This window comes from Panthera pardus, unplaced genomic scaffold, assembly GCF_024362965.1.
Source record: "Panthera pardus isolate Hobbes unplaced genomic scaffold, ASM2436296v1 HiC_scaffold_7, whole genome shotgun sequence".
NCBI lineage: Eukaryota > Metazoa > Chordata > Mammalia > Carnivora > Felidae > Panthera > Panthera pardus.
Genome location: NW_026527002.1, coordinates 47,079,609 through 47,104,230, shown reverse-complemented (window position 1 = coordinate 47,104,230; position 24,622 = coordinate 47,079,609). Strand labels below are relative to the sequence as shown.

At 44.0% G+C, this 24,622-nt stretch overlaps 1 protein-coding gene and 1 non-coding gene across 3 annotated transcripts in view; one reads left to right on the top strand and one right to left on the bottom strand.

Annotated features, from left to right (window-relative positions):
• NCALD (neurocalcin delta) overlaps positions 1 to 24,622 on the top strand; it is a 272,455-nt gene that overhangs the window by 230,311 nt on the left and 17,522 nt on the right. For both annotated transcript variants that reach the window (XM_019467962.2, XM_019467963.2), the window contains one exon: positions 22,759 to 23,155. In XM_019467962.2, the coding sequence (XP_019323507.1) occupies positions 22,778 to 23,155 (378 nt within the window). In that variant the 5' untranslated portion in view covers positions 22,759 to 22,777. The remainder of the gene's footprint in view (positions 1 to 22,758; positions 23,156 to 24,622) is intronic.
• TRNAR-UCG (transfer RNA arginine (anticodon UCG)) lies at positions 18,157 to 18,241 on the bottom strand. The gene has a single exon. It is a non-coding gene; the product is annotated as a tRNA-Arg (tRNA).

The following is a 24,622-nucleotide window of genomic DNA, read 5'->3' as shown; positions in this document are numbered from 1 at the left end:
TTTCTTATCTGTTAGCATGCTGTCACCTGCAAATAAGGGATGACCCCATATATCTGAAATAATCCCTACATACATTCTCTCACAAAACCAGAAGCCCAGAGGTGGAGCATTTCCAGGGTTGGTTAATTCCATGGTTTAATGATGTCACCAAGAGTCTCTACATCCATTCTGCCATTCTCAGATGTTGGTTGACTCACCTCAGGATGACACTGGCTGTGGTAGTTCCAGGCATTAATTACATCCTTACCACACCACACACTAGAGGTAGAAAGAGACTATCTCTTCCTTGTATCTTTTCTTAAGATCTAAGAAGCTCTTCTCAGAATCCCATCCTCACCCTTGCATACTAATCTACAACCCTCATTGGCCAAAATTGGATTTCATGTTCCTTCCTAAGGTAGTCAATGATAAATAAAGTAACTGTAATTGGTTTATGCTTGACGAGATCCACCTTCCTGGGGCTAGGACTTCTTTCATCTTCTCCCCAAAGGAGGCATTACAGAGGGCGCAAAACACCTGAACAACATCAGTTCTGTAAACAGGGAAGGTCAGAGAAATGGCTGCTGGGTAACCACAGACAGTGTCACTCCCGTTTCCAGTCAGTTACTACATCTGCTAATTCTGCCTCCAAAATAGCTCTTAAGTCCATCCTGGCCTTTGCCCTAGTTTCCAGCATCTCTTTTCTAGACTCTTGATTCCTTCTATCCTTGTCCCAACCATCTGATCTTCCCTTCAGCCACCAGTCAGCTCTTTATATAATGCAAGTCTGAATATACCATTTCCTAACTCAGGACTCAATTCAGATGCAACCACCTCTTTGAAGATACTACAGATGTTTTATTTATGGCTCTTTTATAGCCCTGATGAGGATGGTCTTGCTTTTGAGCTCTTTGCATATTTTCTTTGCCTCCCACTATCTTTGCCATCCAGTACAGTAGCATTGGCCACATGTGGCTATTAAACATCTGAAGTGTGACTGGCCCCAACTGAGATGTATTGTAAGTACAAAATACACTTGGAATTTCAAAGATTTAGAACAATGACAAAAAAAAAGAGGGATATAAAATATTTCATTAATAATTTTTAAATTGATAACATTTTGAAATGATAATGTTTTGAGTACATTTTGGTTAAATGAAATATATGAGTAAAATTCATTCCGCCTGTTTTCTCTTAATTTTTTTTATTAAAAAAATTTTTTTATGTTTATTTTATTTTTGAGAGAGAGAGAGTGCAAGTGGGGAAGGGGCAGAGAGAGAGAGGGAGACACAGGGTCCGAAGCAGGCTCCAGGCTCTGAGCTGTCAGCACAGAGCCTGACTCAGGGCTCGAACTCATGAACCGTGAGATCATGACCTGAGCCGAAGCTGGCGCTTAACCAACTGAGCTTCCCAGGAGCCCCATGTTTCTTCTTAATTTTTAATGTGATGACTAGAATATTTTAAGTTATCTACAGGGTTCACATTTGTAGCTTTCATTGTATGTTGGTGCACTAGACTGCTAGCTCTTGAGAGTAGGGGCTGCCTCTTATTTATCTATTATTCATCACACAGCTTTCCTTCCCTACCTCAGGGTCCATCAGAGTTGGAATCTAGTCAAAACACTTTATTTGGTTAAAGTAAAGTGTAACACAACTCCATTCGTAGATGAAAGAACAGGATGACTTCATATTATTTGACTGCTGCTTCTGGATTTCTGACACGTGGGTTTCTTTTCTCTGTTCTAATTAGACTGAAACCAAGATTTTGATTAGGTTTGCTTGCCTCTGTTAGTTTTCATTCTGTCTTATTAGACATTCCTCAACAAATTATATTTTACGTTTTGGAGATAGTAGTGTCTCCATGACTACAGTGTCCAGAATATTTTAGTTATTTTTACAATTGTTATTAGGAATAAAGAAGCAGATATAAATTATGCTCTTTATATTTAACCCCACTGAACTATAGTTGGCAGTTGCTTTTTTTTCATGGATAAAAGAATTATATATATATATATATATATATATATATATATATATATATATATATACATATATATATATATATATATTGTTTACCAGTTATTATATTCTTAGCCAGGATTATTAAGAAGGCCAAAGAAATTAACATATTCTAGAAACATGTAGGAGGAAATCTATTTATAATGGCATAATAAAATCAGAAATTTTTTTTTTATATTTCATGAGCAGAAATGAGGGAATTAAGTTTTGTAGTTACGGTAGCCAAAAAAATGCCATTGTTTGAGAGCAATCATCTTTTTTTTCCAGAAATATCTAGAGAACTTACAGTTCTCTTGTTATTTTAAATAACACTTCTTTTAAAAAAAATTTTTTTTTTAATGTTTACTTATTTTTGAGAGAGAGAAAGGAGACAGAACATTAGCAGGGGAGGGGCAGAGAGAGATGGAAATACAGAATCCAAAGCAGGCTCCAGGCTCTGAGTTGTCAGCACAGAGTCCCATGCAGGGCTTGAACCCACAAACCATGAGATCATGACCTGAGCCGAAGTCAGATGCTTAACCAACTGAGCCAGCCAGACGCCCCAAGAATTTACAGTTCTAATTTGGCAATCAATAATATCTATGGTCATAAATCATGTGCTGGAGACTACAACAGGCTTATTTGGTTATTATTTGGTCAAAGGGCGAAGCAGCTTTTGAAAGCAGAATGCTGCCTGCTTCTCCTTGCCTCTGGGGCATGCTGTCCTCTTGGATGAACAGAAACAATCGTGGAGTCCATTATTTTGTCAGTGGGACTGCTTTAATAAGTGCTGTTTGCCAAGTCTTGTGAAGAACATTGTTTCCTTTGGCTTTGATCTTGTCTTGGCCACTCAGAAAAGCTGTGCCTCAGTGACATGTGGATGCTGGGAAATCGGGATGGAATTCTGGGAGCCTTCTCTTCCATGGAGTTCGTATCCCAGGACTGCTGGGTGGTTCTTTCTTTCTTTTCTTCCTTCCTTCCTTCCTTCCTTCCTTCCTTCCTTCCTTCCTTCCTTCCTTGTGATAAAATATGCATAACATCAAATTTACCATTTTAACCATTTTTAGGTGCACAATTCGGTGGCATTAAGTACATTCACAATGTTGTATAACCATCACCACCATCCATCTCTAGGACTTTTTCATCACCTCAGACAGAACATCTATACACAGTGAGCACTAACTCTTTGTTCACCCCCTTTCTCCTAGCCCTGGTAACCTCTATTCTACTTTCTGTCTCTCTGAATTTACCTATTCATGCCACATTTGTCCTTTTATGTCTGGCTTATTTCACTTAGCATAATATTTTCAAGGTTCATCCATGGTGTAGCACGTATCAGAATTTCATTCTTTCTTAAGGCTAAATAATATTCCATGGGGTGTGTATACCACATTTTGTTTATCCATTGGTCTCTTGATGGATATTAGCTTTGTTTTCACCTTGGCTGTGGGGGAGGGGGGTGGTTAACAGAGCATGAAAATAAGTGATGACACATTCCATTGTGGCGAATGGATCAGAAATGGATCCATTGCTGATGAAGAAAAGAAACCTACTCTGCCTTCCTTGCTTGGAAAAGAGAGGCTGCCGTGCGGAAGGATGTCATCTTTACAGCTCAAATCTCCCAGGGCCAAGTGCAAACACCCCTCAGAAAAGGCAGCCCTGCCTCATCCCCTGGCAAGAGATGAGATGCCGGGCTGCTCACTTCCCACCATCCACGCCTAGGCAGCCAGGGCTGAGGTTCTGACAGAAAGCTCCAGCTGAGGTCTACCTGGTTGCTAGTGCAGGAGAGGGAATTTTTAAAAGGGGAGTGGAAGTGTCCCTGTCTCTAGAATGGGAACATCTTGGAGGAGGGTTGCATACAGCCTGTGTTCGGAGAGCAGAGCTTCCTTTTGGTGTGCATTGGCTACCATTTTATTCCGTGAGGTAGTGTTCGTTGACGTTGTACCGAGATCCGGAAATAGCCAAACCCTGTTCTGCCAGTCCCCTCCTCTTCCCACTGGGAACTATAAACACACAGATGTCGGGAAATCAAAGTGTCTCTTATCATTAGCCAGACAACCAGGGCAGGCTCTGCACTGAGCAGCTTGGAGTGGATGGTTTAGGCTCAAGGCCCACGCGGAGCCCTCCTCCACCCTCTCAATTCAGATGCCAGTGTTACCACCGTTCGGCTGCTAAGCCAGGGAGGACAGAGTCACTGTACCACTTGTGAGCAGAAGGGATAAGGGGGAAAGTGCCAGAGATTTCTGCTTATCTCTAGAGCCAGGTGGAAGAGACAAGCAAAGGGAATGTACTGAACCTTAACCTTAACTGTGATCCTTGCTTTTGGCAAATTTGTAACCTGGACGCCTACCCAGTGACATCAGTGCTTCCCGAGGAGTGACCCGAATAGAGGCAGAGGGGAGGGCAAATTTCCCTCCTTCTTCTTGTGTAGGCAAAGGCACTTTATGCCTGTTTCCTTCATAACAGCCACAGGCACTACGCACTCATCATCATCATGATTCTGCAGGTGACAAAACCGAGGACCTGGGAGTGTGCGTAAACAGCCTGCCATACGCTTGAGTTGGCAGAGCAGGATGCGGATCCCATGGCCTCTGATCTAAGAGTTATTCCGTAATATTCCTTTTATCAAGCTTGGTCTCAGAAAGAGGTCCACAAGGCCCTACCACACTTGCCTCAGTCGGTCCTCTTGCTAACCCTATTCAGTGAGTGGACTAGGATTTCTGTGACAGGTCAGTTCCGATCACGAGTCTTGGTTCTTTTTGAAGCATCTTTGCCTGTGGAAACCATCCATTCTGCAGAGCCATTCCCAAAGCTTGATTTAGAAACAGTTGAGGTGATTATAACCTGAAAATTGTTTTCCAAAGGAAAAGACAAGTGATCTTATTTCAGGCTAATGTAATTATTTTAAGGGCTTCTTTCTAATCAACAGTCAAAGCCTGGTTGGAAATGAATGTCCGAGGACAAAGCAGTAGCTCTGACGAGTTTCACTGGGGAGACTGGAAAAGCCCGCAGAGTTTAGCCCACACAGCTGGCAAGATGCTGCCACACGGTTAACACAGATGCCCGGCATACAGAAAACACACGTGTGCACACGCTCCAGAGTGAACGGAGCAAAAGAGACCACACACCCACATTGCACAACGATGACACTGTGGCACCAACAAGTCTCACACACCCCCTGCAGGTGGCAGGAGCCCTCAGGTCTCCTAGAGCCTTGGTCACCCTCACCCACCCACCCCAGGGTGCTGCATGGATGATGTCACCTTGTATATAAAACACTTGCTGTGCCCATCACCACAATAGGAATGCACGGTAAGTAGATTCTCACAGGTAGCTAGCTTCCTGACCAACCCTGACTTGAATAGTGAAGATCTATGGCGGATAAACTAGTGAAACAGGATCCCTGCTAAGCCTGAAACTCTGTAAGATTTTTTAAACCTCGACAGAGAGAAGCTTTAAAAAAAAAAGTCACTTAAAAATCTGCCAGCACTATGGGTCTTGTTAGAGATGGAGACCTCTCTATTGCTTTGGGGCTCTTTCCTTGACTAGGAAAAACACCCAAGTGAACTTTAAATTATGCAAATGTGAAGCCATGATTCTTTTTGGATGGAGATGTTTAAAATGCTGTAGGTTCAAGAAACTAAATTATGTGTATGCGTGTGTGTGCGCATGCACAGGTATGTGTGTGTGTGTGTGTGTGCTTTGGGAAGAGGTGGGGGTGAGCGTGAGGGATATTCTGTTGGCAAGTCAGAGCTGACGTTCCCACCTAGGTCTGTCCAAAAAAGGCCACGCTCCCAGCCACAGTGCTATGCGCTGCCTCCGTCGGTGAGCACTGGCAGAAGAAAGTTGTCAGAAAGCAGCCTGGGTGGATGCAGAGGGGTTGGGCTGGAGTCCTCGAGGAGGATCGTGAGGACCCTGAGTGCCAAGCACAGTGGGAGCTGAAGAGGGAGAAAGGGTTGATAGAAATAGGGTGATGGTGGGGCGCCTGGGTGGCGCAGTCGGTTAAGCGTCCGACTTCAGCCAGGTCACGATCTCGCGGTCCGTGAGTTCGAGCCCCGCGTCAGGCTCTGGGCTGATGGCTCGGAGCCTGGAGCCTGCTTCCGATTCTGTGTCTCCCTCTCTCTCTGCCCCTCCCCTGTTCATGCTCTGTCTCTCTCTGTCCCAAAAATAAATAAAAAACGTTGAAAAAAAAATTAAAAAAAAAAAAAAAGAAAGAAATAGGGTGATGGCCCAGGGCCTGAGCCTTGGTCCGTCTTTGATCCTCTACCAACAAATTGTCTTCTCCTTGGTAGTCACATGGGGGATTTCCTCCAAGTCAGTGCCATGGGTCTCTGTATTTCGGGGTTTTTTGCACCTTCTCTCAGGAGTTAAGTGGGGACACACACTCCAAGACTCTAAGCCACTCCTGAACCCAAAGTCGTAGTGAAAACAACTCCTGCTCTCGTTGTTTCATGTGTAACGTGTCGTCGCCTTGGGTACTTCTGCTCCTTGAGTATAGACAGCACGTCTCTGATGTGGAGCGACCATCTCTCTGGTTTGCCAGCTGACCTGTCTTCCCTGCCTCTCCATCCTATTTAAATCCCTCTGTCCTCTGAATCCACCGTGATAATCTTGCCCCGCCCTAGGTATACAGCACATTCTCAGGCAATTCTTGTGAAACCATTTAAAGGGAAATGGGAGCTCCTGGAATGAAGACATTACTCCAAGCTTCTCCTATATCCTGTAGCACATAGCTCACAGTTTTACGGTAGGAATGGTGTTGTTCTAACTTTTCAACCCTGTTATTGAATGCATTAGGGACAGATTTAAGCATTTAAAGATATGCCTCTTAATGCATAGGTAAAGTCCACGTGACCCAAAGGAAAGAAGTGATTTAAGCTACATGCGTACCATAGTTACAATTCAGCTTTTAAAATTTTTATTTTTGGCTTTTTTTTTATATGAAATTTATTATCAAATTGGTTTCCATACAACACCCAGTGCTCATCCCAAAAGGTGCCCTCCTCATTGCCCATCACCTACCCTCCCCACCCTCCCACCCCCTATCAACCCTCAGTTTGTTCTCAGTTTTTAAGAGTCCTTTATGCTTTGGCTCTCTCCCTCTCTAACCTCTTTTTTTTTTTCTTCCCCTCCCCCATGGACTTCTGTTAAGTTTCTCAGGATCCACATAGGAGTGAAAACATATGGTATCTGTCTTTCTCGGTATGACTTATTTCACTTAGCATCACACTCTCCAGTTCCATCCATGCTGCTACAAAAGGCCATATTTCATTCTGTCTCATTGCCACGTAGTATTCCATTGTGTATATAAACCACAGTTTCTTTATCCATTCATCAGTTGATGGACACTTAGACTGACGAATGGATATTTTTGGCTTTTATGTACAAATGAATCCAATTCAGTTTTGATCACTGAAGTGTGTCAATTCCACTGTGCTTCTGTGTTCTTGTATTATTATTTTCTGTCCTATTTTTTGCATAATTTTCTTATAAGGGAAAATGCTGCTCTTAAAGAAACAAGTGATTGATTCAGAGGACTGGAATAATATTGTTATCATTTCACACACTGGTGCACCTCAGAAATCATTAATGAAGGGAAAGAGAAGTTCTGGCAAACTTATCTTCACCATTATTCAGATAGAGTAGCTACCTACAATACAGCACTTCTTTTTGCTTTTTTTCTTCAATGAAACTATTTGGATACATTTGAAATTTTCATATTTTTTTATTGTAATCATTTTTGCTCCAACCCCATCCATACAGTCCAAGTTTTACTAGAGCCCGACGTAGGCCTCAATCTCATGAACCGTGAGATCATGACCTGAGCTGAAATCAGAGTCGGATGCTCAACTGACTGAGCCACCCAGGCGCCCAGTGCTATGGTGTTTTTTAGTGTTGGTTGTAACATAAGGACAAGAAAAGAGAAGGTCGCTCATTAGAAGTGAAAAGTGTTAGGTGGTTCCTGCTGGGAAGGGGGTAGGTGGGTGTGCGAGACGTTAAGTGAGTAAACTCACAGGAACTACCATACACAGTTTTCTCTGTGAGAGATGGCGGGGATCCTTTGTTTAGATTTTTTGTATTTTATTCGCTTTGCAGATGCGTTTTCACCTTCTCTCTTTTCAGATTAAGCTTCCTTTTTCATTTTTTCTTAACAAGAAATGGAAATAGTGACCTGAGTGTAAATAGCTAGGCAGGCAGGCTCTGCTCAAGCACACAAACACACACACATCCTCGAACACTTGGGAACATCCTCCCCGAGACTGCTGTGTGTTCTCCTGTGAGGCTGCTGAGTGGACGAAGTATGAAGATCTGGTTCTAGTCTACCTTTGGAGCTTGGCAGCCATGTAACCTTGGGAAAACCTTTTGACATTTGCCCCCAATTGCTTTAATGCAGGGGTAATTAATCTTGCCCCTTCCTTTCTCACAGCATTTCAAGGATTTACTGAAATAGGCTATGTGAAAGCCCTGTAAACTCATGCAGGAGGAGATTATGCTTTGTTTCAATTTGTGGCCTTGGGCAGCCAGTATAGTGCCCTACATACACTTGGAGTGCAGTAAGTTAGCAGCAAGGGGGAGTGGGTTCACGGAAGGGCTGCACATGATGCCAGAAACACTGTCCTCTGTTTTATTTAAAATTTTCATCATCTGGGGGTGTCTGGGTGGCTCAGTCGGTTAAGCGTCCAACTTTGGCTCAGGTCACGATCTCACGGTTTGTTAGTTCGAGCCCCACGTTGGGCTCTGTGCTGACAGCTCGGAGCCCGGAGCCTGCTTTGGATTCTGTGTCACCTTCTCTCTCTCTGCCCCTCCCCTGATCATGCTGTGTCTGTCTCTCTCTCCCCAAATAAATAATAAACATTAAAACATTTTTAAAAATTATAATCTGTATTGTGAGATTAGGAGCAAAGAAAAAATAGGTTAAATTACAATTGAGACCAAATTGAATTTAGTAATTTATTTGTTGATTCAACAGATTTTTACTAAGCAACTATTATATGCTAGGCTTTGTTCTCAGCACTAGCATTAGCATAGAGTAGTGAACAAATCATACCAAAATCTGTGACCTGGTGAAAGTTCTTTTCTAGTGGGGAAAGACAGACCATAAACAAGATGACGTTGATAGTGTATTATAAGTGTTAAGGCAGTCAGCAAAGTAGGGAAAGAGGTGTTAAAATTATTGCTAAGAGATAAGGGAGGGGCCACTGAGAAGGTGACATTGGAGTAGACCTGAAGGAGGTGAGGAATGAGGCATGAGGATATGGGTAGGGAGGGATTTGAACCATGAGGATGTGAGGGAAGGCATTCAAGCTATCAAGCTATAGTGATGTAAGGGGGTGACATTTGAGCCATGGGCTCATGGGAAGATATTTGAGCCATGAGGATATGGGAAGCATTTGAACCACGAAGATACAGGGGCACAGGGACACTCGAGACCAAGACCACAGCATGTGCAAGACCCTAAGGAGGGAACATGCCTGGCATGTTTAAGGAAGGAGACCAGGGAAGCTGAAGTGGAGGGAAGGAATGTGGAGATAGAAGGATATATGGCCAGAGAGACAATAACATGATGATGATGATGATGATGATGATGATGATGATGATAATGGTAATGATGACAACAGTGATGGAGGAGGAGGAGGAGGAGGAGGAGGAGGAGGAGGAGGAAGAGGAGGAGGAGGGGGAAGAGGAGGAGGAGGAGGAGGAGGAGGGGGAGGAGGAGGAGGAGGAGGAGGAAGAGGAGGAGGAGGGGGAAGAGGAGGAGGAGGAGGAGAGGGGGAGGAGGAGGAGGAGGAGGGGGAAGTGTTTACTTTGCCAGGCTCTACTGCATATCTTACTTGATCCTGACAAAAACCCAAATTTACACTTAAGGAGACTGATGCTCAAAGAAGCACAAGTCCCTAAGGGCCATACAACTAGTATGTCTTGTAGCCAGGATTGGATCTGAGGGCCCTCTGATTCCAGCGCCCATGTACTTAACCATTGTGCTTTATCACCCCTCCTGTGTAAGATCAGCCCCCAAAGAGTATCTGTTGTTATATTCTGGGGGACTTTTTCTTTTCCTTCGCTAGCTTATAGTGACTATGCTACCTTCAAAGACTGCTATTCTACTACCCCTGAGACCACTCTTTCCCAGGCAAAACAAAATGTAAGGAAAAAACCAAACCTAATACTATCCCTGATAAACTTTGGCCTTAGACAAAGAAAATATCAGCTCCCCAGACATTCTTAGTAGAAGAAAGACTCACTGGGAAGTCCAGACACGTCAGCTTTGGTTACTACCAACTGAATAATCTCCAGGAATACTTGCCAGCCACCTTACTATTCGCCTAACACAAAATCGTATAAATATTCCAGCTGCCCTCTGCTTCATGGAATACTTTTATTTTGTTTTGTTTTTAATGCTTATTTTTATTTATTTTGAGAGTGAGATAGCAGAGGAGGGGCAGAGAGAGAGAGACAGACAGAAAACCCCAAGCAGACTCCATGCTGTCAGCACAGAGCCAATGCGGGGCTTGAACCCGCAAACCATGAGATCATGACCCAAGCGGAAACCAAGAGTTGGACGCTCAACTGACTGAGCCACCCAGGTGCCCCATGAATTCTTAAAAGCGACACAAGGAAAGTAACACCATCTACAGTCAAGGGGAAAAAGGCTCAGCGTCCTTCTCAGAGCTGTATAGAGATGTACCAACAAAACACCATGGATATGCTTAATGCTCTCTTGGAAGAGGAAGGACAGCTGAATGCGGGAAGTAATAACCTCCATCTGAACACCAAGTAAGATTCAATAAGTAGAGAGTCACAGTTATAATATTGACTAGTTAAGGAAACAGCTTTACGTTTACAAAGTGTTTTATGTTTATTCTCTCATGAGCTTTGTTCATTGGACCATTGTGGGGATTAGAGTGTCAATAAAAGCATGTGTACAAGTTCAGGGTAGAGTGAAGAATTTGACAGTTCCTCTGAATTTGGGCATGACCTTGAAGGACCCAGAATGCTAGGCTATGGGGTTTAGTCCTCAATCTATCATCAGTAGGGAACATGGAAGCTTTTTGAGGAACATGACATGATCGGGTAGAGTGTTAAAGACGGAGAGCAGTTAATATTTCTGAGCTCAGGTGGGAGATGATGAAGGCCTGGGTTAAGAAATTGGGCAATAATTAGAAATAAAATTGAGTCGAGGCACCTGGGTGGCTCAGTTGGTTAAGTGTCTGACTTCGGCTCAGGTCATGATCTCACCATTCATTGAGTTTGAGCCCCGCGTCGGGCTCTGTGCTGACAGCTCAGAGCTTGGAGCCTGCTTCAGATTCTGTGTCTCCCTCTCTCTCTGCCCCTCCCCAGCTCGCACTCTGTCTCTCTCTCTCTATCTTTCTGTCTCTCTCTCTCTCTCTCTCTCTCTCCCTCTCTCAAAAATAAAATAAACATTAAAGAAATAAAATTGAGAGACAAGGATTTCTCTGTGGCTGTTTCCCTCCCCCCCAACGATGAATGGAAGTTTGGGGTTTTTCTTAAACCCAGTTTATTCCTCCTTTTCACCTCTGATCTTCTTGTGAAAACCTGGTTTAAAAAAGCAATAAAACAACTGAATCATTTCTTTCCCCAGGTAGGAAAGAATTGATTCAATCAATCATTGATGTTTGTTAATGGTATCGTATATCCAATTTGTTCTGAAAACACCAGTCTTGTCCAGCCAGACCCTGGATTAAAGTCCACTTTTTAACACTAGTACCTTCCCAGAGCAGGATGGCAAATTCTGTGGGGTTTCCCTGAGCCTGCTCTGATTCTGCCCAAACCCCCCTTAGCCCTCCCCAGCCTCAGGACAGAAGACCAAAGAAAGAAACAGTGTCCTGCTCTCCATCAGGTTCTTCTCTAATGGGATCTCTTGCTTACTTTCAAGTTAAGGTAATAACTTCCACCAGGGAAAACACTCAGTCACGGAGGTCTGGCAGGAGTCCTCTCTGGGTGCAAATCCACAAATTCTTTCACATTGGGCAAGTGATTCCGGGGAGGTGAATCAGGTTGGAAGCTCACCCCCTCATGTGACTGACTGTCTTCCTCTTGTTTTTCTAATTCTCCATTAAAGCATGGGGGAGAGTGTTCCCAAATCTGAAAGGCTCATCTTTGTAAACAACCCACCAAGCCCTTATTTCATGTAGATTAATAGTCAACGTGTATTAAGCACCTGTTGGATATAAGACACGATGTTGAACTTTTCCCAATTCACTCGGGCTCCTTTTTCTCATTTAGTCCTTCAGACAGCCCTAGGAGAAAGGTGTTCTTATACCTACTTTCTGAAGAAGGATGAAACCGAGAGAGGTCGAATGACCTCCCCAAGGTCACAAAACACAGTACTATAATAAGGACTTCAATTTAGTTCCTCTGCTACCAAGTCCAATTCCCTTTCCATGCACCCTGCTGGAGGATGCAAAAGATGTAAGAACTTAAAAGACGCTACTTCATAGTCTTTTTGTTAGTTAATGGCCTTCTCACCTGGACGTATGTTTGATGCACAAACATTAATATTTGAGCCATGTTGGCTGGGGTAGAAAGTGATCATGATCGATCTGTACTTTCCAACGGAAACGACCCTTCAAACACCAAAGGTGATGGAGCCAGGGATGTGAAGGGTGTGGGGGATGGGAAGGGGACTTCCAATCCTGCTTCTCCACAGCCACAGGCTAAATGATTTTGTCTTAACAGTTAGCTTCTCTGAACCCGTCATTCTTAGGGTAAAACGAAGATGCAATAACCATCTCACCAATTCTACAGCGCAACTGTGAAAATAAATATTAACGAAATTGCTTTGACCTGCAAGTGGAATCCCAGATTCCCTTCCTTTTGTTATCCCAGGTAGGATGCTAGTTTTTAAATAAGAATATTCGCGCTAAGCCCGGAAACGGGAGATGTTAAACACGTGTTTGCTGAATGAACTTTTTAAAAATTACGAACTATTCTTAGACTCGATGGAGGGGCTTGTATCAATTAGCTAAATGCATTTGTGGCCCCTAGAGGATGTCTAAAAATGAGGAGCGGAGCTCCTCTGGTACCTCACGCTGCTGGTTAAGTGTGAGGCCTAGATCCCTATGGCTAATCTATTTGTCCTCCTCAGCCCATGATGGCTCACTGTTTCCCTTCATTATTTTATCAAAACCCAAGGTAATAATTCCTATCTTTTATAATTTTTTTAATGTTTTATGTATATTTGAGAGAGAGAGAGAGAGAGAGAGACAGAGTGCGAGCAGGGGAGAGGCAGAGAGAAGGGGAGACACAGAGAGAGGGGGAGACACAGAATCTGAAGCAGGCTCCAGACTCTGAGCTGTCAGCACAGAGCCTGACACGGGGCTCGAACTCACAGACCATAAGATTGTGACCTGAGCTGAAGTAGGATGCCCAACCAACTGAGCCACCCAGGCGCTCCAATAATTCCTATCTTTTAAATAAGAGACTCTTTAATACCTTTAGTTAAGTAGATGTTTATGGCAATCAGAATTCCACAGAAGTTGACCATGGTATGGTCTTAGCCCTGGCAACCCTGGAGGAGTGTTGAGGGCCCCCAGAGGTCCCCCCTCTTTCCACTACTGCTGTCAGCATTGCCCTGGCACCTGGCTCCAAGGTAGCCCAGGCAGGCAGGTTAACTTTGTCTGAAGCCCTCGACTTCGGCCCCTCTAACAATTACTTTCTTTGAGATAGCTTTGTAGTTTCTGCAGGCCTGGAAGGTGACCATTTAGTATGGCCCCTGTCCACTTACTTAAGGGCACTTTAAGCATATGATGCAAGTTCACCTCTAATGGCTGGCCGTCCAGGAGGGGGTGGTGGGAAGTTAGCCATTAGTTGGACATGAAGTAGCAGGGAGAAGAGTGGACGTGAAGGTCAGGAGGGGAGCATCGGGCAACAGAGCACTTAGGATGCTGTTGGGCAAAATATGTCTTTAAGCCAAAAGTAGAGAAGTGGGTATTTCCATGCTAATAGTCATGTACTCTTGAAAGAGCAGGGTGAGCATGCCCTCCTATGTGCTAGAAATAAGAAAGGCTAAACTTGCACGTGTGTGCCTGTAACACAGGCAGACCAGGGGGGCTGGGCTGGAGTTCCAAGTCCATTTCCAGCGCTCCTTCAAGTCTGATACTAGTTGCTGTGCAGACTCTTGCAAAAGTCACAATTAAGATGTAAAGTCTCCAGGGAAAATGGCTTGTTGGAAAATTTCGAAGAGAGGGTCTAGAGATCATGGTACTTATCTAAGACATCAAGAACCTCTTTATAATATATATTACCCAAAGAATTAGAGAACCAGGACTCAGGTAAATGCCAAGGGAATGAAAGAAAAGCAGAATCAACCTAAATGTCCATCAAGAGGGATTAAATAATATCATGCAGTCGAATACCAAAAGACTGTAAGCCTGACATTAGTAAACACTTTGTCAGTTACTTAATTCAATGCTGCTCTCAAGGTCAGTGCTCAACACCATCCATTGAATCAATTGATGAAGGTTCGGCCATTTAAAAAGATGAGATATATCCATATGTCTAACATGAAAGAATATCCACAGTCTACTTTTAACAAACTTTTTTTTTAAGTTTATTTATTTTGAGAGAGACAGAGACAGTACAGGTAGGGGAGGGGCAGAGAGAGAGAGGGAGAGAGAATCCCAAGCAGGCTCCTTGCTGCCAGCACAGAGCCCGATGCGGGGCTGGAACTCACGAACCGTGAGATCATGACCTGAGCTGAAACCAAGAATTGGACGTTCAACTGACTGAGCCACCCTGGAGCCCCCACAGTATACTTTGAAGTGAAAGTGAAGGTTCCAGAATAGGATAGTGTGATCCCATTGTGGTTAGAGTATACGGATTTCATATATATGCATTTAAATGTTTAAGAGGATATATACAAATACAACTGTTAATAGTGGTTATCTTCTGTAGAGTTATATTGGATCCCAGTGAGAGTGTTCATGTTCTCATTCTTATATCCCCTGATTACTTGCATTTTTTACAATAATGATGTATTACTTTGGTAAGTAGCAGAACCAAAAATGATATTTCCATTTCGGGGAGGGGGTTGTTGTTAGATAATGCTCTATTGAGGTTCTATCAGAAATATGCTTTATCGGCAGGAATGTGGTTGCCCTTTATTTCTGTCAAAAATAAAACTTGGAAAAGAGTCCAACACCAGCTCCTCTGCAGTCTGAAAGGCAGAGTCTATAGAACAAGAGCCCCAGATTAATTCGGAGACTGTAAGCCCTGCTCACGCTGAGAAGACCAACTGTGTTTCCTGGGCTTTACCACACAGCGGAGGGAAAGCAGAAAGAAGAACAAGGCTGTCTCTAGTGAGCCTCCTGCTCGCTGTATTGTTGTATCAGTTCAGTTCTCATCTCCAACCCTGTCCCCTCTTTGCAAGGGGAGCAGGTGCCAGGTGTGTGACCAGGAGTCACGGGTGCGGGTCCAGGTGCCCATCCTCAAGGGAAGAAGACCATCCTGCAAGCCTCGGGACATAGGCCTTCAGGTAGTTTCAGCCAAGCCACCTTTGCTGTGCATGTGAGCTTGTAGGAAATAGGTCTCAGCTAATCTTACCAGAGGCCAGAGGAGAGAACATTCTTTGGGCAAGATGAAACGAGTTTAGTGAAACTGTTCTATCACTTCATCCTCCCTCTTTCACATTTTAATTCTTCCCTTTCTGCACCACTGTTTTATTTCCTAATTTGTCCACTGTATATAAATATATCAGCTTATATTCCATATATATAGATATATAGCTATATAGATATACTATGTCCCCTGTCCACTTATATATATATGTTCTCCTTTCAAACTCCCACTGAGAGACAAGTTTCATTGAAGGGAAATTTCTGGAGCAGTGTGCTCTTCAGGTTTTTATTTATTCACTTTTTCTTTTTTCAGTGAAAATCAGGGACAACTGCCCCAGAAATGTGTTTGCTGGATTTTAGCCACCTACAAAATTCAGATGGCTACAATACCTGGTGTCGTGGTAAATGAACACTTGTTCCCATTCGTCTATAATTTTTATCATTTCCTACCTTACACTTTAGGACACTTTTTCTGGTTATGTTTTCATCATTCAGACGTTCCATTGATTGAAAATTCACAGCGACCCTTGAAGGTCAAGGTTACACGTGCCAGCTAGGCAAACATTTTCATTAACCTGGTCTCTTTCTGGAACCACCGCAGGTCCCGTGTTCCTCATTGCCGCTAAACCCGATGTCAGCTTCTAGCATCTTGCAAATTCTGTGCACTTTGCCCTGCGACTTCTGTGAAGTTAGCCAGGCTCTCCAGGGTCAGTTGGACTTTTATCTGGAACGTCTAACTCTGGGCTCTCAAGAATTAATTGCCAGAGTGTGTAAAGCCGCATGAGGAATCACAGAAATGAAATGCTGTCCATCTTTCACTCCACGGATACAAAATACAAAAAAGGAAGCACTATATTCCAAAAGGTTTTCCACTATTCGCCATTTCCTTTCTCCATGGCATCGTTTTTAGGAGTGGTTCCTTTTTCTCTTCGTTTTAAATGGAGGGTTCGCTTTATATTTTAGATTCCTGGTCATGGTCCTTTGCTGGTGGTTTTGGTGTCTTCTCATCTTGTGTATTTTTCCTTTCTCATCTGTGGTCAGTATTAAGCCCAGATTTATTTTTTTGGACCCTGGGAGACTGGATGCGACCCACAATAAGTGGGGAAATGCCACGTGGCCCATCTCAGCATAAACTACTGAAGAACAGAATGCTGATGTTGAATAGAGTTGGTGTGCATTTCACTTAATGAAATGCAGCACAGATTCAGCCACAATTAATATGTATAAATATATATGGGTATATAAAGAGTTATACATTTATAAGATATATGTGATATACATGTTATATATAAATATATATTTAGTAAATATATGTATTTTATGTATCTTCTATATATTTAAGATTTGCATATATAGACATATACATTAAAGGGCTGAGATATATTTACTATTTAAAGGTCTTCTCAGGGCGCTGAAACAAAGGCGCTTATAGTTAAAAGATGGGCCCTGTCGGGGGCACAGGGGACTGAGAGATTAGTCAGAGGTGGCCTGGGCAGCTCGCACAGAGCCTTGAGGGGCCAAGAGTGAAGTCTGGATTTTATTCAAAGTGTGTTGGGAATGCCCTCCTAGAGCTTTACACAGAAGAGTGACAGAGTCCGTTGTGTGCTCTTAAATGGTCACTCTGGGGACCCGTGGGGAAGAGGCTGGGGCAGGGCGGGAGTGGGGAGAGGGAGCACAGGGTGAAGAGGGACATCCCACTGGGGAGAGCGATCCGGACAGCCGGCCGGAGATGATGGCGGTTTGGACTGAGGTGGTGACGATGGAGATGCTGAGAAGTAATGGATTTGAGACAGGTTTGGGGACAAAGGCAAAAGGAATGACAGAGGAGTCCCTTGGCTTTGGAGTGGGCAGTTGGGCCGCAGATGGCGGCTTCCACAGATGCAGGGCGGGTCGGGGAGCACTCAGAGAGGGAACAAGAGCCACGGTTCCTTCTGTTCTGCACCAAATGCTTTCCCGGTGCCGCCTTGAGCTGGGCACGAAGGACGTAGCCGCCAAGCAGGCAGCGTCAGCTTTGTGTTTTCCCTTTGCCTCGGTCTCCCTCTCGGTCTCCCTTTCCAGTTCCTTCTCCTCACCCTGGTACCGGCCGCCATTGGCTCTTGCCTGGGTCATCACAGTGGCTTCCCAGCTGTCTCCCCACCTCTGCACTACCCCGCCTTTGGTTTATCCTCAACACAGCAGCCAGAGAGACCCTGTTAGAATATAAGCCAAAATCCTGGAGTGGCTCCGTCTCACTCAGAGTGGGAGTCACAGCCCTTAAGGTCACCTGCAGGTCCCACGTCACCTGACCCTTGTTACTGTTCTGGTCTCATCTGCTTTCCTTCCCGCCCTCCGCTCCAGACGCATCCTTGACACGCTAAGCATGCTCCCTGTCTAGACCCTTCCTGTTTGCCGTTTTCTCTGCCTGGAGTAGTCTTCTCCCAGGATCTCCATGGCTACCCCCTTCACCTCGTCTCTTCCTTTCCAAATATCACTTTATACTGTAGTATTTTTGTAATGTTTTTGTTTATTTTTGAGACAGAGAAAGAGCATGAACAGGGGAGGGGCAGAGAGAGAGGGAGACACAGAATCGGAAACAGGCTCCAAGCTCTGAGCTGTCACCACAGAGCCTGACGCGGGGCTCGAACCCACGGACCGTGAGATCACGACCCGAGCCGAAGTCGGACGCTTAACCGACTGAGCCACCCAGGCACCCCATCCAAATATCACTTTAATGGGGCCTTCTCTGGCTTCTTATTCACAGTTTTGACACCCATCTACCCACTCACTCCTGGTATTCCTCCACCCCCTCCCTTCTTTACTTTTCTCCATGGAACAGTTTCCTCTAACATTTCACTTATTTATCTTTTTTATTGTATGTCTCATGCCACCAGACTGTAACCAGGGTTGTGTCTGTGATGAATTCCCAGTGCCTAGAGCTGTGCCTCCCTCCTAGGAGACAGTTAGCCCCTATTTGTGAAATGGATGAGTGCTAACAGGAGGTTGTGTCCTCTCTCTTAACTACTTCTTTCTGATTTTTTATGGCATCGTTGTCTTAATTTCTCTCTGTGCTCTGTCCACAGAGTTAGTAGAGTTAGTAGAACGTAGTGGTAAAACCAGTGGACAGCCAAGTGCGAGGCCGAAGTTACCACTTGGCTGTCTGACTCACAAGCTGTGTGACGTGGGGTAAGTCACTCGGCCTCTCTGAGTTTTCATTTTTTGCTTATAAAATGGAGGAAGCTGTTCACTCAGTGTTGCTTCGAAGTTTCAACACAATAATGGATGAAGGGCCATCAAGGACAAGACATGGTTTTCATTTACCACAGCGTCTGGCCCCGACTCAGTGCTTTACACATACGCCTGCCTCACTCAACTCTCACATCAAATCAGTGAGATATGAACTCCTACTACTGAACTCATTTTACAGACGAGAAAACTGAGGCACCCCAGAAAGTTAAGCGAATTACCCAAGAGCTAGTCAACAGTTCGGCCAGGCTTTCAACCCAAGCATTTTTATTCCAGGGCCTGAGTTTTTCCCCACTGTGTTCTACCAGCACAGAGTTAATGTTTTAATAACCAAATGGAGTAATGAAAAGGATTTGACCTGCCGTGCAACTTTTGTCTCCAGACAATTTTTTCCGGGACTGCTCATTAATGCAGCATTTCCCTGTGACGGTATTTTTATCTCCTCTTCAACTCAAACAGGCAGAAATTCCTGTCTTCCAAAAGAAAAAGGTATTTTCAGGCATTCCTCTCTCTTCCCCTCCTCCCCCCGGGAAAGAGACTCTATCGTATGTCCCCTGAGATTTTCGTTGTACAGTCTAACCAAGTCCAGATGGTTTTCTCAAGTTCAGCCATCATACTTGGTAAAGTGTTTGTAGTTATCTACTGAAACAAATTCTGGACTAAATTGCAAGCACAGCTTCCCAAATAACTTATTCCATGCTCTTCTGCCTTGTTTGTGTGATGGCCTTTCTGTGCTAATGAATTTGTAAATGTGGCTTAATTACTGTTTACTGGAAAATAGCTGCACACAGATCAGTCTCAATGGGAGACTTAGCCAAAATGTTGAGGCAATTTGTCTCTAGGGCAAAAACATCTAATAAGTGAGAAGTACTTTTTAAATGTTGGGGAAGGAACTTTAGTTGTGAAGAAGCAGTGTTTTGTATCTCCAAAAAAATCAATCATTCTTTAAGAAAGTAGATTTAAATATCAAAATGGTATTTTTTTTCCTAGGGCTGGGCACATGGTGATTTGCACAGAACCAGAGAATAGTGATGGTGATTTGACTGAACACCACACCAAAGAGCTGTACTCTAAAGAACCCCCCTCCAAAGAGGAAAACGTGAAATTACTTATAAATTTCATAAAAATGTTTCGGAGCTCTGTAAACCCATGTATTATGCATTACCTCATGTTTCTGAGTTCTTGCCTCAGGCAAATTGCCAACTTAGCAACTAAATGATAGTTTTAAAATTCTAATAGGAACCAGCCTGGCTTTGTTTTTCTCCCTCCAGAAAAAGGAGATACATGAGGGAAATGAGAGCTACTGAAAGTTTGTTTGTAAACTGTACTTTGTTTGGAGCTGTAGTTTGATTTTGCTCTTGCATAAAATCGGGTTTGCCAGATTCCACGTAAAAGGGGACCTTCCTGCACCTGTTGGTCCTGTTAACAGGACGGGTGCCCTGTTCTCACTACCCTTCCGAGGGTCCCTGCCTAAGAGCGAGAGTGAGGCCAGTCCTGCCTCCAGTGCAGAACTCAGGAAACAAAATCAGTCAACTCGTCAATTACTAAGATTGCTTGGTGTTGTTCTTGGACTATGGATATAAACAAGAAGTTTGAGCCCTGCTAGGTGCAAACACTGCCCTCTAGAATTTATTTTTAGTGGGGGCAAAAGACAGGTATACAGGCAATTCAGTGTAAGAGATCCCAGACAGTGGGGGAGGGGCACCTGGGTTAGGGGGTGCTAAAGGTACAAACTTCTAGTTATTAAATAAATCCTACAGCTATAATGCACAGCCTGGTGACAATAGCTAACAATACTGTATTGCATATTTGAAAGTGGCTAAGAGAGTGAGAACTTAGAAGCTGTCATCAGAAGAAAAAAAATTGGGGGTGCCTGGGTAGCTCTCAGTCAGTTAAGCATCTGACTCTTGATTTCAGCTCAAGTCACGATCTCACAGTCAATGGGTTCGAGCCCTGTGTCAGGCCCCGCACTATCAGCTTGGGTCTCTCTCCCTCTCTCTGACCCTTCCCCACACACGTTCTCTCTAAATAAACAAACAAATAAACGTACTTAAGAAAAACTTTAAAAAAAGAAAATCATTCCTATGTGGGTGATGGATGTTAACCAAAGTTACCATGATGATCGGTGTAGTAGTGGGTCATTAACGTTGTACCTCTTAAATATATACAATGTATATGTCAATTATATTTCAATAAAATGGGGGGAAAGAAAGACATTCCAAAACCAAGCCTTAACCAGATATTTTGAGTGACTCAAATAGCATTCTGACAGCCAGGGCCTCCCCACTGTAACAGAAAGACTCCTTTTCTGGGAAGATTACTACGCACCTCCCTGTTGTAATTATTTATCTGTCTGCCGGTCGCTCCTTTGTTCGTTATCTCACCAAGTGTTATTTGTGGGGGCCCTGGAGAGACAAAGTGACCTCAGTAGAGACTCTGTCTCAAGGGGCTGACCTTACAGAGGGAGGGAGACAGACATTAACAAATAAACACCACACAAGAAAATCTCAGAGAAAATTAGGAATCATGATTAAAATGGGTATGTGTTGTGTTTCATGTATTCCATAATTTTCCAAGCTTTACTTTCGGGATTTTTTTTTTCCCAATATAGGAAAAATGCAAAATGTAACTGCTCAAATTATTAAGACTTTGCAGATGGGAACTAAGCTCAGATATCACCTTCCCCAAGAAGACATTCCCGATGGCACCGATGCCCCCTTTTGGCTCAGGGATCCTTTCTATGTCCTGTCATTGCACCATATCCATTCCCCTCGTAACCGGGAATGGGTCTCGAATACACTGTCCCCTCACTGCCACCCCTGCTTTTGAACTTAGGCAGCAGGGAGCCCCTTAAGAAAGAGGGGCCACACCTCAGTCTTCTTTGCCTTCACAGCACCAGACACATGCCCAGTACACGGTGCCCAATCAATGCTGAATGGCTCTGTGAATAGGAAGATGGTAATTATAGGCTTGTTTCCCATCTAATAAAAGTTGTCTTTGTCCCCCACACTATGTTCAGTTTAAAAATAGGTAACACAATATATCCTTGTTTTTTGAAAAGTAGATGTATTAAAGTATATGTCAATAGTACATTTAGATAAACTTGCATATAGGAAATCTAGAAGGACACACACCAAAATGCTAGCAGGGCTATCTCGAAGCGTTAAGATCTGAAATGATGCTACCTTTTTTCTTCCAGCATTGCTGTGCTATTTTACTATTTTGCTATGGATGTGAGCTACTGCTATAATTGGAGAATATGAAGTTCTTTGTATTTAAAAAGGAAAGTTTGGCCTCTTCCAGAAGCATACACATAAACAAGCCTCATCTTTACCAACTGAACCTAATGTTGACAGTGTCTTGACCTTGCGAATTTAAATAACTGACCTAGTTTGGTAGCATTTAATGGTGTTAGAAGGTTTCTACTTTCCTTACTCATATCTGTGTTTATAGTATTCAGAAGGTGTCTAAGCAGCACTTGCCTTGGAAATATTCTAGCAGTAAAACATGGTAAATTACCTCTTTTGTCTCTCTCTCTCTCTCTCTCTCTCTCTCTCTCTCTCTCTCTCCAAGTTCTTCTTAAATTCTCCCTACTAATACTTTGATTGGGTGTGTTAGAGCCTCAGACTTCTTAATGGCAGAGTAGACCTCTTGCAAATAGAAAAGGTGGAAATAAGTAGCCAATTTCTCTGTCTCTCTCTTCTCCCCCACCTCCTTTTCTCCCTCTTTCTTTCATTATGTATCTACAGTTTCCAAGAGTGACTCTGTACGAAAGACATGAACAGTTTTCTGGGCAGTGGTATTTCTGCTCTGCATTTTCTGTCTGTCTTTCTACCATTTTGTTTGGCTGAGTTGGAAATCCTAGACAATGTTATTGGACTAAAAGAGTTTGTTTCTTTTTTTCCAAAGGAACAATCACAAATTACAAAGCGTGCCTCTAAAGAACAGGTCTAAAAATGATTTATATTCTTCTCTATCTGCAGCTGAATTCTCGCTGCCAGGATGGGGAAACAGAACAGCAAGCTTCGCCCAGAGGTCATGCAGGATTTGCTGGAAAGCACAGACTTTACAGAGCATGAGATCCAGGAATGGTATAAAGGCTTCTTGAGAGACTGCCCCAGTGGACACTTGTCAATGGAAGAGTTTAAGAAAATTTACGGGAACTTTTTCCCTTATGGGGATGCTTCCAAATTTGCAGAGCATGTCTTCCGCACCTTTGATGCCAATGGAGATGGGACGATAGACTTTAGAGAATTCATCATAGCCCTGAGTGTGACCTCGAGGGGGAAGCTGGAACAGAAGCTGAAATGGGCCTTCAGCATGTATGACCTGGATGGAAATGGCTACATCAGCAAGGCAGAAATGCTAGAGATTGTGCAGGTACGTAGCCCTCACCCTTTACAAAGAGAAGAGCAGGAGTCACAGGTAAGGACTGGGAGGTGCACAGTGTAGCACTGTGTGGGGTGGGGGCTGGTGCCCATCTAGGCTTTGATGTGGCCAACCCAGTGTTTCTGAAAATGTCGAACCCATATTTTAGAACACGGAGATTGCACACAAAAATGCACACTGGTTGGCATCTCTTGAAAACTCAGATCTGGCAACCCTGGGCCCCCAATCTTGCCTGGCCTTACTCCCCTGGTGCTTTGTGGTGACCCCCACCATACAAATGGACATACACTCCTCAGGTGATCATTCTCCCTGCGGCCCCTCCATCCACCCATCCCAGTGACCTGCCTGGACCTCTCACCTTTGGGGTTTTTTTTTTTTTTATGTTTATTTATTTTTAAGAGAGAGAGAGAGAGCACATGTGAGCAGGGGAGGAAAGAGAAAGGGATCTCTCTCTAGGATCTAAAGCAGCCTGGTGCAGGGCTTGAATTCACGAACTGCAAGATCATGACCTGAGCTGAAGCTGGACCCTTAACTGAGTCACCCAGGCACCCCTCGAACCTTTGGGGTTTTATCCCCTGGAGTGGTGTCTGATGATCAATTTCTGGCCCGGGTTTCAAACCCTGCCTCTTTCAGTCACTACCTCTGTAACTCTGACCAATAAGTGAGCCTCAGTGTGCTTATCTGTGAAATAGAACTGCCAGTGGTTCCCACCCATGTTGTGGGATTACTTTAAGATTAGATGTGACTGTCCATGTTCAGTGCTTAGCACAGCGCCAGCCATATAGAAAAGCTCATCATCACCACCATCATTAATTTACAACTTTCATAGACTCTTTTTTTTTAAGTTTATTTATTTTGAGAGAGAGAGAGAAAGAGAGAGAGAGAGCATGAGTGGTGGAGGAGCAGAGATTGCGGAGAGAGAGGATCCCAGGCAGGCTGCGTGCTGTCAGTGGGCCTCGAACTCACAAACCCTGAGATCACGACCTGAGCCAAAATCAAGAGTCTGATGCTTAACCGACTGAGCCACCCAGGTGCCCCCAACTTTCTTAAGACTGTTGAATGAAAGCCGGGATCTCTAGACCAGGTTCTGTCTCATCAGAGATACAAACATCGTAAAGAGTCAAGTCCTCCAAATCACTCACCCAGAGTAAATACTGAGTGGAACAGGAGAGTGGGCCTGGTGTCTGCCACATTTTCCCTGTCAGACCCCAAGGGAAGATTGGGAAGGGGCATAAGGAGCTATGGTCATGGTAACTAACAGTTTGATCAGCAGAGTGGGACCCAGAGAGGAGCTTAAGGAGGTTGGGACATAGCTCAGGGGAGGATCAGGACAGCTGCAGGCAATAAGCAGGACTAGGTGGGTGGGCAGCACTGGGGAGGGCTGGCCGTCACTCACCATCTTGGCAGGCAAACGGGCCCAAGAGGGAAGCATCTGGAAGCAGACAGCGGTCCAAGAGA